This window comes from Dermochelys coriacea, chromosome 7 (assembly GCF_009764565.3).
Source record: "Dermochelys coriacea isolate rDerCor1 chromosome 7, rDerCor1.pri.v4, whole genome shotgun sequence".
Lineage (NCBI taxonomy): Eukaryota > Metazoa > Chordata > Testudines > Dermochelyidae > Dermochelys > Dermochelys coriacea.
In genome coordinates this window covers 115,174,064-115,187,280 of record NC_050074.1, presented here as the reverse complement: position 1 = coordinate 115,187,280, position 13,217 = coordinate 115,174,064, and the positions used below count along the sequence as shown (strand labels likewise).

Here is a 13,217-nt window from a genome sequence, read left to right as displayed (position 1 = left end):
TGCTAAGGAATATTATTAAGTCATTTTGATCATCTAATATATCCTGATAACTCTTCAACCCTCAACCTGCAGTAACATTTAAAATGAGTTTGTCTGGCCTTACCTCACTCTGAAGTCCATAGGCCTTCTTGGCCCATTTTGTCTTCATGTCTTCTGGAACCACTGTGTACTCATGGAGTTTTTGCCTATATTCAAGGTCACTAGCCAAAGCCTGGGCTTTCTTGGCATGCTTCAGGTTTACCATGTCCATGGGCAAATGGAAATGTCTCTTACTCTCCTCAAAACCTTTTTTATAAGCAATCTAGGATATAAAGGAACAATGCATTCACCATTACTTAAAGAGAAACAAGTAAGAAAACAATTGCGTATAAGTACTTTATTTGATATCACTGTATAATCAGGCATTATTTACCCACAAAACCTATATTTAGCCTCGATCAGCATTTGCGATAGAGTGAAATAAACTTGTCTACCCTGCTGCATATTAGGCAAAGACTTGTAGGACTGAGGTTTCAAAAGGGGCCACATTGTAGCCCCAAAATGGGAGCATGGATTTGCACGTTCCACTGGCAATTCCTCTCATGGATCCATAACACAGTCCAGCTCACTTCACTCTGTTCTTTTATCTTGCATCTCTTTGAAAAGTCTATGGGTTTTGTTTGTTTGTTTTTGTTTAGTTTGTTTTTTTAAGACAGGGTTCAAAGTGCTTTCCTCTTCTGAAAACAAGATCAATACCAACAATGCAGTGTTCAAGATCTCCAACTCTAAACTAGTAAAATAGTATAATGATGAAAAACATCTTTTAAGTAAGAGAAATCAATCATTTACCTCACTACTCATCTTGGCCACTTGCAGAGAGTGCAGAAGTCTTGAATCTTTGTTTCCAATTGCTTTGCCTTTTGTCTTTTCATATTCTTCTTTGTATTTAATCTTTGAAGAGGAAAACAATTTACTGTAAATAACAGAAAGAAAAGGAGTACTTGTGGCACCTTGGAGACTAACAAATTTATTAGAGCATAAGCTTTCGTGAGCTACAGCTTATGCTCTAATAAATTTGTTAGTCTCTAAGGTGCCACATGTACTCCTTTTCTTTTTGCGAATACAGACTAACACGGCTGCTACTCTGAAACCTGTAAATAACAGGTCATTCTCCAATTGCCACGAAGATATGCAGTATGTTTAGGGATTGGTCATTTGAGTGCAGGGCCTGGTTGCCAATTCAGAGCTCTCAGATATGCTGAATTCTGAAGGGCAATCAGGTTGGCCTTAGTTGTGTCTTCTTTAACTTATTAGAAAAGCTCAATCTTTCCTCACATGGATATTTTTCTAGATATAAAAGCTTAGAAACAGCTAAATCATTCTTTTGTTTTTGAGAAAAATGTGTTGGACTGAACTCTGATGTTCTTATTCAGGCAAATATGTAATGGGGTTCTAAGCAAAAACTGAACAAGATCTTTGGGATTTGACTCTTTTTAACATAAACAGCTTCTATTCTATTCTGCAGGTTGTTATATTGCCCTCAGCGGTGTAATATCTGAGTGCCTTCCAGTAACTCATTAAGCAATTTGACTAACATCTGTTATATGTGATTCATTCTCTCCCTCAACATCTCCACAGGGGAGAGAATGATGCATGCAGTGTAGCAGTTTGTTTTGGTAGGGTTTTGTTTTTAGGATTCTTTTTAAACATACATGCTGCTATGTATTTATGTTAAAGAAGGTAAATCAAAGAAGAATGCCTTGTACTTGCATTGGAGGTGGTGAGGTTTGTGTTGGTCTAATTAATTCAAATGCTGAATTTTACAACATGGACATGGAGCTACTGCTCTTTTTCTAATTTTATTTCTGTATATACACAAAAAAATAAGCATTTTTCAGAGAGTGGGGCTGGTTGCCTATAGAAATTATTCTGAACAAATTTTCCTAGAGTTCATCAACCATCGAGAAAGATGAATGCATAACAGTAAAATTCAGGGCTAAAAAACAGATGAAACAATATATTTATTTCCCTATGCTATAGCTGATTTCTGTTAGGAATAATTCCTAGTTAATTAAATATAACCTACATCACTGGCAAGATCCCTTGAGGCTTTGGCAGCAAGTAAAGACATAGAATCCAGATTCATTTCAAAGCCCCGACCCTTGGTCTTCTCCCAACCTTCTTTGTACTTAGTCTGAGAATGGAAATACAACAGCATGTCACTAACATCAATATACGTGCCTAAACAGCTAAAGCAACCATGGAAAATTGTGAGGAACAAAACAAAAGTATAAGATACTCTTTGAAATACAATATATTCATTTATTATTACTTTTTGTTAAATAATTGCTTCTGGAAAAGGCCAGATTTAACATTCCTGGAACCTGTGGTCCCCAATTATGCACAGAGCAGGTGGCAGGAATTCTTAAATTGTAAGGGTGGGATTTCTGAAGTGCCTAAAAGAGCCAGGGGCCCAATTTCGATTGAAAGCCAATGGAAGATAGGTGCCCAATTCACTCAACTGCTTTCGAAAATCCCACCCAAAATTCTTTGGAATAGAGGCCATCTTTACCTCTGTGTTTGTACACCACATACCACAAAGGGGCTAATTCTGATTGGGGCCTCTGGGCATGATCATCAAAACAGTAGAGGTAATAACTGTACATCACAGGCACTGTGCATCTTCCCCCATTTTGCCACCAACACGCCTCCACCTTGATTTGGAGGAAGCACAATGGAGTGTGAAATCCCCATTAAGGATTTGCAATATTGCCAGCCCCAAACACTGAAAAAAACACGAGATTGGCTTAAAAGGAATGAGATTTGTAGCAAATAATAAATGTGCAGGGTGGGGGTTAACTGTCTTCTGTCTGATTCCAAGAGTTGTGGCTTTACATAAAGCACCAAATATTGTGATAAATCAGGGGTCGGCAACCTTTCAGAAGTGGTGTGCCGAGTCTTCATTTATTCAATCTAATTTAAGGTTTTGCATGCTAGTAATAAATTTTACAAAAATTTTAAAATTTTAAATTTTAAATTTTAAAAAAACATTTTTAGAAGGTCTCTTTCTATAAGTCCATAATATATAACTAAACTATTGTTGTATGTAAAGTAAATAAGGTTTTTAAAATGTTTAAGAAGCTTCATTTAAAATTAAATTAAAATGCAGAGCCCCCCGGACTGGTGGCCAGGACCCGGGCAGTGTGAGTGCCACTGAAAATCAGCTCGCTTGCCGCCTTTGGCATGCGTGCCATAGTTGCCTATCCCTGTGATAAATCATGAGAGCTGGCAATAGTGGCACTTGATCCAAAGTCGGTTGTAGTCAATGAGAGCCTTTCCCCTGACTTCAGTGGGCTTTGGATCAAGACCTAAATCTTTAGTCTTTGCACTACCCCTGCCAGAAGAGTAATACATCCAATGAGCACCAATTTGGATGGTCAGTTTTGTGGTGTGGACATTTAATCTGCTAGACAAATTCAAGTCATTTCATGAGATCTCAGAATAAATTCCAAGGTTGTGCTTCACATTTTATCCCTACTAATTTGGATAACTTTGTCTCAGATTGTTAAATAAAGGCAGAACAAAGATGCCTAGTTCTTCCTAAACAGTCTCAGCATCCGTGTGTTCATTATTGCTCATATTTGAGGACAATACATAGATCTACATTTGCAAGTCACTTTGCTTACCTCACTGTATAGCTCAGCATTGGCTTTCGCCTTGACTAACTGAGGAACATCCCGTGGTAGAGTGTAATTCATTTTGGTTTTCTCATACTGGGCTCGGTAAGTCAACTGCCACAGACATTGAAACAAATTACCTTCAGTACACCAAATGCAATTCCATTTTACTTGAAGTGTTTATTGTTTGTTTTAATGTGTTAAGTGCCATAATAAAAGTCTGTAATAACTAAATAAAATTGGGAATAATAACAAAAGGCAAATATAACTTTCCCCTAGTTATTCAAAGAAAATTCCCAGTAAATGGTATAATATAAATAGGCCTGTAGGACAAGTCCAATAAAAACAAGTGTTAACAAATCAAATAGTCAGAAACTGAAGTTATATAACTTCTCAAAGTTCAAGAAAGCATTTCATATTTCTTGATCTACTGATGTGGCCACTTGGGCTTTGAAAGCAATTTCATTCACTTTCTATAGTTGTTTTAGTTTTAAACCTACTTATCAACTATGATCAACAAGAAAGAAAACAAATATGCAGTGAGAACATTAGGAAATAAAATATTTTCTTATCACTAATAAACAGAGATGGTCAATGGCAGCAGGACTTACATCACTGAGCTGTTGTGAGTTTATTTTGGCTTGAATAATTTGTGGAGTGCTGGTAACAGAGCTGTACTTCAGTTTGTCTATGCTTTGTCTATAGTTTACCTAATTAAAATGAGAAACAGAAAAGGAAATGCTCAGATTGGTATGTGAAAGGTATGGTAGAGAAGTTTCATTTAGCTGAAATTTGGGGGTAAACCCACCACTTAAATCATGAAAACTGAGGTGTAGAACAATTCCCAAAACCAGGAGCTGTGGATGAGATTAAGTACAGCCAGTAATTAATCCCCAGAAAATTCCCTGTGCTGAGATTATTACTTCTATATTACTTGAAAACGAACTTCCCTCAAACACAGTGTGTGGATTTTATTAATGAGACACAGTTTCAATCGGTTCCTATAAAGCATTTCTATCCAATTAATATTCTGCATCATCTCTTAGGATATGTCTACACTACCACGGTAAATCAACCTAAATTACACAACTCCAGCTACGTGAACACTTGCATAATGACAGGTTTCGGAGTAGCAGCCGTGTTAGTCTGTATTCGCAAAAAGAAAAGGAGTACTTGTGGCACATTAGAGACTAACAAATTTATTTGAGCATAAGCTTTCGTGAGCTACAGCTCACTTCATCGGATGCATTTGTACATCCGATGAAGTGAGCTGTAGCTCATGAAAGCTTATGCTCAAATAAATTTGTTACTCTCTAAGGTGCCACAAGTACTCCTTTTCTTTTTACGTGAACACTGTAACTGGAGTCGACGTAGTTTAGGTCAATTTACTGAGGTGTCTACATCACGCTGTGTCAACAGGAGATGCTCTGCCATTGATTTAGCTAGCAGGTCTTCTCTAGACCAGCTAAATCGACCCCCAGTGTATCGATCACCAGAGCGTCGATCCCGCATAGTGTAAACATAGCCTTAGAATCCCTTTTATTTTGTAATCAGGAACTTACTTCAGTAGTGGTCTGTCCTGCCATATAATTACACAGAACAAATTGTATTCCAATGGGCTCTATTACTACTTATCTTTAACTATTTTTTAAAATGTAATAACTGATAATAAAAGTTTCTTATATGGTAAGAGTTTACTATGGAAGGGAAAATATATATGGTGCAGGGAAAAAAGCATTTCAATGTCAGCCATCAGTAGGATTAGAGCGCACTAAATTCCCAGTATCATAGAATCATAGAATATCAGGGTAGGAAGGGACCTCAGGAGATCATCTAGTCCAACCTCCTGCTCATGTATATGAATACAGTTGCAGCAATAATACATCTATAAAGATAAATATATTAAATCCCCAAACTATGCAAGATAAAATGTCATGGAGAAATTTTCTTTTAAATTTAAATTTTAAATTTGGCACTTCCTGCCAAAGGCCTCAGGGTTACATTGTAGGACAAAATTATTATTCTCTGTAGGCCTTAGTATAAATTGTAGTTAATCACCAAACATTGGAAATTGTATGTTTCTTAAAACTAGTTCTTTAAAGTTGTTTTTTGCCATGAAGTGGAATGTAATTCTAAAGGCATTTAAAGCTATGAATCCATTTTAATAGGATCCTCTTTATCTAAGACACCTGCACATATACACACTTCTGCTACCCACCATGTTAACTCACATTACAAGAAGAAAAGGAGTACTTGTGGCACCTTTCTTTTTGCGAATACAGACTAACACGGCTGCTACTCTGAAACCTGTCACATTACAAGAATTGCATGACTTATCTCACAAAGCCAAAAGTGATCAGTGTACTTAAAAGAGTTCATTCACTCTTTCTATATAGGAATCTAAGGCTCTCTTCAGCAGACAGTTTCTTTTCTTCTTTTTAATTTCTTTCTTTTTTTCTTTAAACTTAACCACATGGACTTATTGCTGATGATGATCTTAGAACTGGGAATGCTGGCTGTGTGGCAATCCACAGAACCCACATCCAAATTGCTCAAGTGAGCTCTAGCCTCTGGACAGGTTAGGCCCAATGCTGTATTTGATTGCAGGTTCTTTCTTTGCAGCATATAAATCAATTTGCCGCAATGCCAGTCATGCACAAGTCCTGCCTGGAGTCATGGCAAACATGTACTAGATAAAATGCTCCAAGCCCAGTCTGCTCTTGGATAAGTGAAACACTGGTGCCTAGAGTCCCTGCCCTTGACATTCTTGCTTCACCTCTTGGGGGATTTACGTCTTCCACATGGCAAGAGGAAGAGAATAGTTAATTCAAATTCTCCTTCTCCCCTCGTCTCCCTAGCCCTTTCCACAGACAAAATTGAACTATTGCTGGAGAAGAAGCAATACAATTCCCGTTAGCAGTTAGAATATTATGTATGAAAGAACCCACAAAAGAGATCAGCTACACCTATTCAGCTAATATTTTGGGGCGGGGAATTTAGTGTTTGGAAAGGTGCCAGAATGACAAACTGTAGACTGAAGTCCTCGACTTATTGAGGTACAGCATGGGCAATAGTAGTGTAAACGTCTCCACACCAATTCATCTTTAGGTTACCAATAATCTGGTCTGAACTGAAATTAGTGACTTGGGCTGGCAGCCTCTGTATCCCATTCCCAATCCTCACAGCCTTCCTGACCCCACTGAGCCTTGTGTTAACAGCTCTTTGCCACCAGGATAAAATCACACACTATGCTTCAGATTTTCTCCTCCAGGGAGATGATGAGCCGTTCAAGAAACAGGATGAAAACCCATACGATTATTTACATCTTTCAAAGGAACCAAATTCCTTGTTGTTTGATATGAAGGAGTGAGTGTAGCTGGGTAATTGTAGTCAACATCGTCGTGCTTGTAATCAGATTTATAGGCTATCTGAAACAGGGAGAAGAAAAAAAAATCAGTCTTTTTTTAAAGCTGTCATTTGTTTGAATAATTATCAGTCAAGAGGAAAGGAGAAACAATAATATTAATATTAAACACAAGAAACAAAGTAAGTTCAATGTCATCAATGACAAAGAAAATGAAATTATTTGCATAGTTTAGCCACTAATTGATTCTTTTTCAACTACACAATTAATCCAATGCCAACAGTGGGAGCATTAACTTAACTTCCACCTATGACACATCTCTTTTATCTTTCTGCTTAGTTCTTGAGTTTCTTACAGATTTGTAAATAATGTACTTGAAGAAATGGTATGTAACAAAATGGCTTCTTGATTAATCCAGTAAATTAACCAGGGTTCAGAAACCTCCATTAAAGATTGTTTTTTCACCTGACCCTACAGGGTGTTGACCAACCTCAACTCCCATTGATGTCCAAGGAAATTGAGGGAGCTCAGAATTTTGCAGGATTGGATACCTAAATGAATAATTTAAACTTCTCCTGCACAATAAAATATGTGTAAACTAGTGCAGAAGGGTTCCCAAAATTTATAGTCTTCTCAGCAAACCCATCCTTAGCACCTCCCAACATAATTCTATCTAAGATTTCTCATCAATTGAAAGCTGGCAATTTTAAAGACAAAAAAAAAAGAAGACATCTACATAACTGAATACTACCGCAGTACCTATTATAATATGAGTGCAAATGACTTACATTGCTTGCCAAGCTGCCAACCTTCATAGCATGCAGAGTGCGCCTGTCCATGCCAATGCCTTCATAATGACCTTTCATTTGATTCTGGTATTTTTCTCTGTATTTAAGCTATACACAAAAGCAAACATTGTCTCAGAAAATGTATTTCATTTCACTATCTGTTACAGCAGAGAGACAGGTACTGAGCATAGGAAAATATAGCCAGTTCAAATGATCTACTAGTGTTGCTACAGTGTGAAAACTCATCGTGTTTATACAACAACTTGGACACCTAAAAAAAAAAAAGTATTGGCACACCTCCCAAGAGACCTTCATTTCAACAGATGTCAACTGTATTCCCAAAATTACCTACATGCCACACAAATTTGGTTCCCTCTCACTTCATTGCTGAAAATTATTTACCTCAGAAATAACGGATCATTAAACTGAGAAAGAGTTATTTATAACAAAGGAATTAATCCCATGGTATTTTAAGATTCCTGCATGAATACTCTTTTGTGTCCTCATTCAGGATAGTCACCCATTTTGCCCTACCTTTGTGCTGATGGAGATCATCTTACTAATGTATTTTAGTTAAAGATGTTTTTAAAATGAGTTATTGCTACACCAATAATAGTAAGCATTAGTTTTACAGATATTTAAATATGTTCTGCTCAATAATTTACATCTCAAAAAATGGCAGGTTTCAGAGTATCAGCCTTGTTAGTCTGTATTCGCAAAAGAAAAGGAGTACTTGTGGCACCTTAGAGACTAACAAATTTATTTGAGCATAAGCTCATGAAAGCTTATGCTCAAATAAATATGTTAGTCTCAACGGTGCCACAAGTATTCCTTTTCTTTTTATCTCAAAAAATGGCTCCTGAGATTATCTGCATATATGTCACTTCAATTAACAAATGGACATAAGTGATGAAGTAAACGAAAGTGTGACAAATAATGTTAATAGTCATTTTTGATTGGCTTAGCAATTACAGTAAGTAATCTCTTTTCCCTATATTAATTATTATTGTTTGTATTATTGTAGTGCCTAGGAGCCATAGTCATGGACCAGACCCCTATTATGCTAAGCGCTGTACAAACACAGAAAAATGACTATTCTATTCAAACTCCCAATGCAGCTTTTACTCAAGGCTTATATGATGAACTGTGATTCCAGCAGCTGCTAAGTTAAACTTCCACTGTACTGCATACAAGGTACTAAGGACTTACATCACTGGTGTATTTTGAGATCTTGCTCACATTCTTGAACTGGGGAGTCTCACAGTAGTTAATACTGTGGCCTTTACTGTTTTCCAGATCCTTCTTGTACTTCACCTTAGAAGCCAAAAAATACAAGGGTGAGATGTAGCAAAATCTGAATTCACTGCATAAAATATCTATGTACATAAGTCATACCTTAAATCCAGATACGCTAACATAAGGATTTTATTATATGGCATACAGTAAAATGTAGATTCCACACTTCTGATTTTACCCTTTCCAATAGTAAGCCCTATAGCCTTGATGATGATTTTGGGGCCTACGTTTTCAAAAAGCGACCAGTGATTTTAGATGTCTCAGCTTTGGATCCCTATTATGAGACATTTTTCAGAAAGTGCTGATTGCTCAGCATCTAAATGATCCCCTGGAGTATGCCTACGTTGCATCTGGGAGTGAGTTTCCCAGCTCAGGCAGCTAGACTCGCACTAGCAGAGCTCGAGCTAGCGTGCTCAAAAAATAGCAGCGTGGATGTTGAGGCTCGGATTCTCAAACCCACCTAGGCTTGAGTGGATGATATCAAGCCTAAAATGCAACATTCCTATTGCTATTTTTACCATGCTAGCTCAAGCTCCACTAATGCGAGTCCATCTTCCTAGGGTGGGAGGCTCACCCCCAGGTGCAATGTAGACATACTCTTAAACACCTCTCAAGTGCGGCCCCCAAAACACAGGCATCCAGAATCACATATCAATTTTGAAAAAGTTATCCTTATTCTCTATAGCTATCTCAGCACAATTCTATGAACAAATTAATACATGCTAATGTTCCTGACAAATAGACTACGTAGTTGCACCCCCAAAGGATGTACACATTATTTCAGTTATGCTGCTACAAAATAGATTTGGAAAGTTTCTTCTAAGAAGATTTACACTTGATATCGCAAGAGTACCCAAATGTAGAAGGTTCTGTCCTAGCACTTCAGTTGACACTGAATTGTTCTGGGTAATTGGAGAATACTCCTGACACACTGCTAATCAGAGAATGGTGGACATGCCTTAACAACTCAGAATAGTTTGAGAATTCCTGTACACCGTTCTCTTACTAGCAGCTTTGTCTTTTTTGCATTATTTGTAAGTGACAGTCTTTTACAGGATGCTGGATTCTGTTCTCTATACGTTAATAGAGATGCACAAGTATAATGGAAATTGGATTTTGGCCCATTCTGCATATATTTTTCAAAGGTTAATTTTTCCAATTATCTGCAGAAAAGCCTTTAAAACACCGTAATATACACTTCTGAATTATCCTAAATTACTTCTGTTTAGAACCCCAGAAAATGAGAAAACACAGCACTAAGAGCTATGCACAGAACTTCCTTAGGTTCGTATATTCTGGTTGGCCAGAATCAGAAATATGCTGCTTTCTCTCTCTCTATAACAGTGATGTCACTTTATAAGTCAAACTGAGATTCCCTGTATGAAAGTGTTAATTAGTACATCCAGTACTGTTACTGAGGGTCTAATTCTTCTCTTTAATTCACATGCAATTTTCCCATTGACTACATCATACGTATATGTGGAGGCAGAAAAGGGCACAGAATTAGAGCTCAGCTGTATATTGGATTTGGATTTCATATTGAAATAGGTAAGCAAATCTTTCCCAAAAAATCTGCAAGTTCTGAAGTATAGAACTTGTATTTAAGCCACATCTAAAGACATACATACATTTCAGGTACATTTGAAATTCAGAAAAATAAAATAATAATACTCAGCATTTATGTAGCACTTTTCATGTATAGAGCTCAAAGCACTTTACAATAGAAGGCAAGTACCATTACCCCCATTTTATAGGTGGGAGAACGCAGGTGAACAGATTCCCAAGGTGACACAGCACGTCAGTGGCAGAGCTAGAAACAGAACTCAGGTCTCCTGACTACAAGTCCAACAATCTATTCACTAAATCACATTGACAACATTTTGGAAAACTTTATCTGAAACAAAATTCTGCATCTCTTGATCTCCTCTGCCTATAATATGTATATTCTTGGTTTCTTTTCCTTAAAAAAAAAAAAAAGAGGCGGAGGAAGGGAAGATGTATTTTGGAGAAAGGCAGGGGGTGCAAGTGGGCCAGTATGGGCCGGTACAGCGTACCGGTAAAAAGTGGCCACCGGTACCGGCCCATATGCAGCTGACGTTAAAGCGCTGTGGTATCAAAGGACCCTGCTTAAAGTGCTGCCGCAGCAAAGGACCCTGCTTAACTCCCCCACCCTGGGCCGCCGACGGGGTGGGGGCAAAAGGAGCAGCTGTCCCTGGGGCCGGCGATTTAAAAGGGTCTGGGGCTCCAGCTGCTGCTACTGTGGCAGTGGTCGGAGCCTTGGACCCTTTAAATTGCTGCTGGAGCCCTGGGCAGAGCGGGTCAGACAGCGCGGATGGGCTGGGTGGGGGACGCTGACTGCCCAGCCCTGCCCCTTCCACCCCAGGCCGGCCCCCATACCGGTAAGTGTTGAATGTTCCTTTCTCCAGGGGTGAAAGTAATTATGTGAAAAAACACTGGCAGTTAAAAGTGTAGTTCAAGAAACAGAAAAGCTATTTTAGTTCATCTGGGGATGGATTCATTTTAAAAAACAAAGAAAGGTGAGGAGAAGATCCTCAGCTTTTGTAACTTCTCAAAGCTCTACTGAAGTCAATGAAGCTATGACAATTTTCATCAGCTGAGGATCTGTCCCTGAATGTTTCTTCCAAGGAATGTCCATATTTTATACCTGTACTACACATTGATTGTTTTCATGTGTGCTAGTCATTAAGGACAACAACTTTTTACTTTCCTAGCCTGAGAAACCAGAATTTACCTGCCAGAGATAAATAGATATAGCTGTATCTAGTATGGGCTGCTCTCCTATCAGTCCATAATTGTATTTGATGCCTTACCTCACTGACAAGCTTGTTGACATTCTGGGCTTGTTTAAGAACTAAGTTGTCTTCGGCTGAAAGAGAATGGAAGTGGGCTGCCCCTTTCATCTTTGAATGATCCTTTTTGTACTTTATCTAAAAAAGGGGAAAATAATCAAAACAAAGATATTTTTGTCATCGTTGTCATTTCCATTCACTTGAACAGCCAGAGAGTAAGACTTTTCCTTAATTTCTATTAGTTTGAATATGCTTTAACAAAAGGGTAAATAAGTTGGAAAGGTAAATTAATTGCAGCCTGTTACTTCTTAAAATCATCTCCAGAGAAAATCACTAGTCACGTAATCCAACTGTTTCATGTGAAACCACTTCACAATTTAGTATTTTTCTACAAAAGTTTTCCCATTGGCTGGACAGCACTTGTTCTTAGTTACTTGAACGGACATCTTCATATTAATAATCACTAGCAGATTCTTGGCTAGCAACTAATTGAGGCTTATACCCTATTCTATTAAAGAATTCAGTTCTCAGTAGTTTAAGTTGGGATGCCAGTCAGAGAATTATAGATGATTACTAAGTACCCACTAGAATTTTTCTTCTACAGAAACCAGCTTATTGAGTGTACAGTACTTTTTATTTTTCACTCTTATGTATTGTTTTTTCTTTAAAGATGGTGATTCCCTCCTGTAAGGTAGTGCTAAGTGATATTTTAAAAAGGGGGGAGGTGAAGGAGGTGCCAATTTAGATTTGGAGTTCTACCTTTGACTTAAATATGGTCAGGATTCTACCCCTGGGTCTGGATGATTATATTTGTGTTTTGCCTAACTTCTGCACACAAATCAATTAATTTTCACATGTACACAGACAGGCTCCTCACCTCATGCAACTGCAAATGCCTAACTTTGAAATTCTACCCCATATGTTATGAAACAAAAGATATTTTAGAGTGTGTTGAAATGTTGTGATTATTTATATTTGATTTTGGAGTCTGTGTTCAATTTCTCAGACTTTAAAAAAAATTAAATTGCCTTATACTACGATATGTTCATCCCCCTTGTACAGCAAAAAGAAAACCATAAAACCAACCCCAATAACAATTTGCCAATTAGGAAATATAATTTTGATTTTTAGCATTCTGGAGACCTGTTACAATGGCATCTTTAATCAGGGAAGGTTAAATATTCATTCTTAAATTGGACATCATTGGATTTATCATTGAAATAGGCCACAGTCACAGGAGGTCTTAGAAAGACAAGGTGGGTGAGATAATATCTTTTATTGGACCCATTTCTGTTGGTGAGAG

The 13,217-nt window shown here is 37.6% G+C and overlaps 1 protein-coding gene across 2 annotated transcripts in view; it reads right to left on the bottom strand.

Moving 5' to 3' along the window:
* Positions 1-13,217, bottom strand: part of LOC119858699 (nebulin related anchoring protein) — a 59,296-nt gene that overhangs the window by 31,331 nt on the left and 14,748 nt on the right. For both annotated transcript variants that reach the window (XM_038409902.2, XM_038409899.2), the window contains exons 11-19: positions 11,936-12,052; positions 9,018-9,122; positions 7,809-7,916; positions 6,980-7,084; positions 4,268-4,366; positions 3,666-3,770; positions 2,066-2,173; positions 829-930; positions 104-301 (exon numbers count right to left, since the gene is read on the bottom strand). In XM_038409902.2, the coding sequence (XP_038265830.2) occupies positions 104-301; positions 829-930; positions 2,066-2,173; positions 3,666-3,770; positions 4,268-4,366; positions 6,980-7,084; positions 7,809-7,916; positions 9,018-9,122; positions 11,936-12,052 (1,047 nt within the window). The remainder of the gene's footprint in view (positions 1-103; positions 302-828; positions 931-2,065; positions 2,174-3,665; positions 3,771-4,267; positions 4,367-6,979; positions 7,085-7,808; positions 7,917-9,017; positions 9,123-11,935; positions 12,053-13,217) is intronic.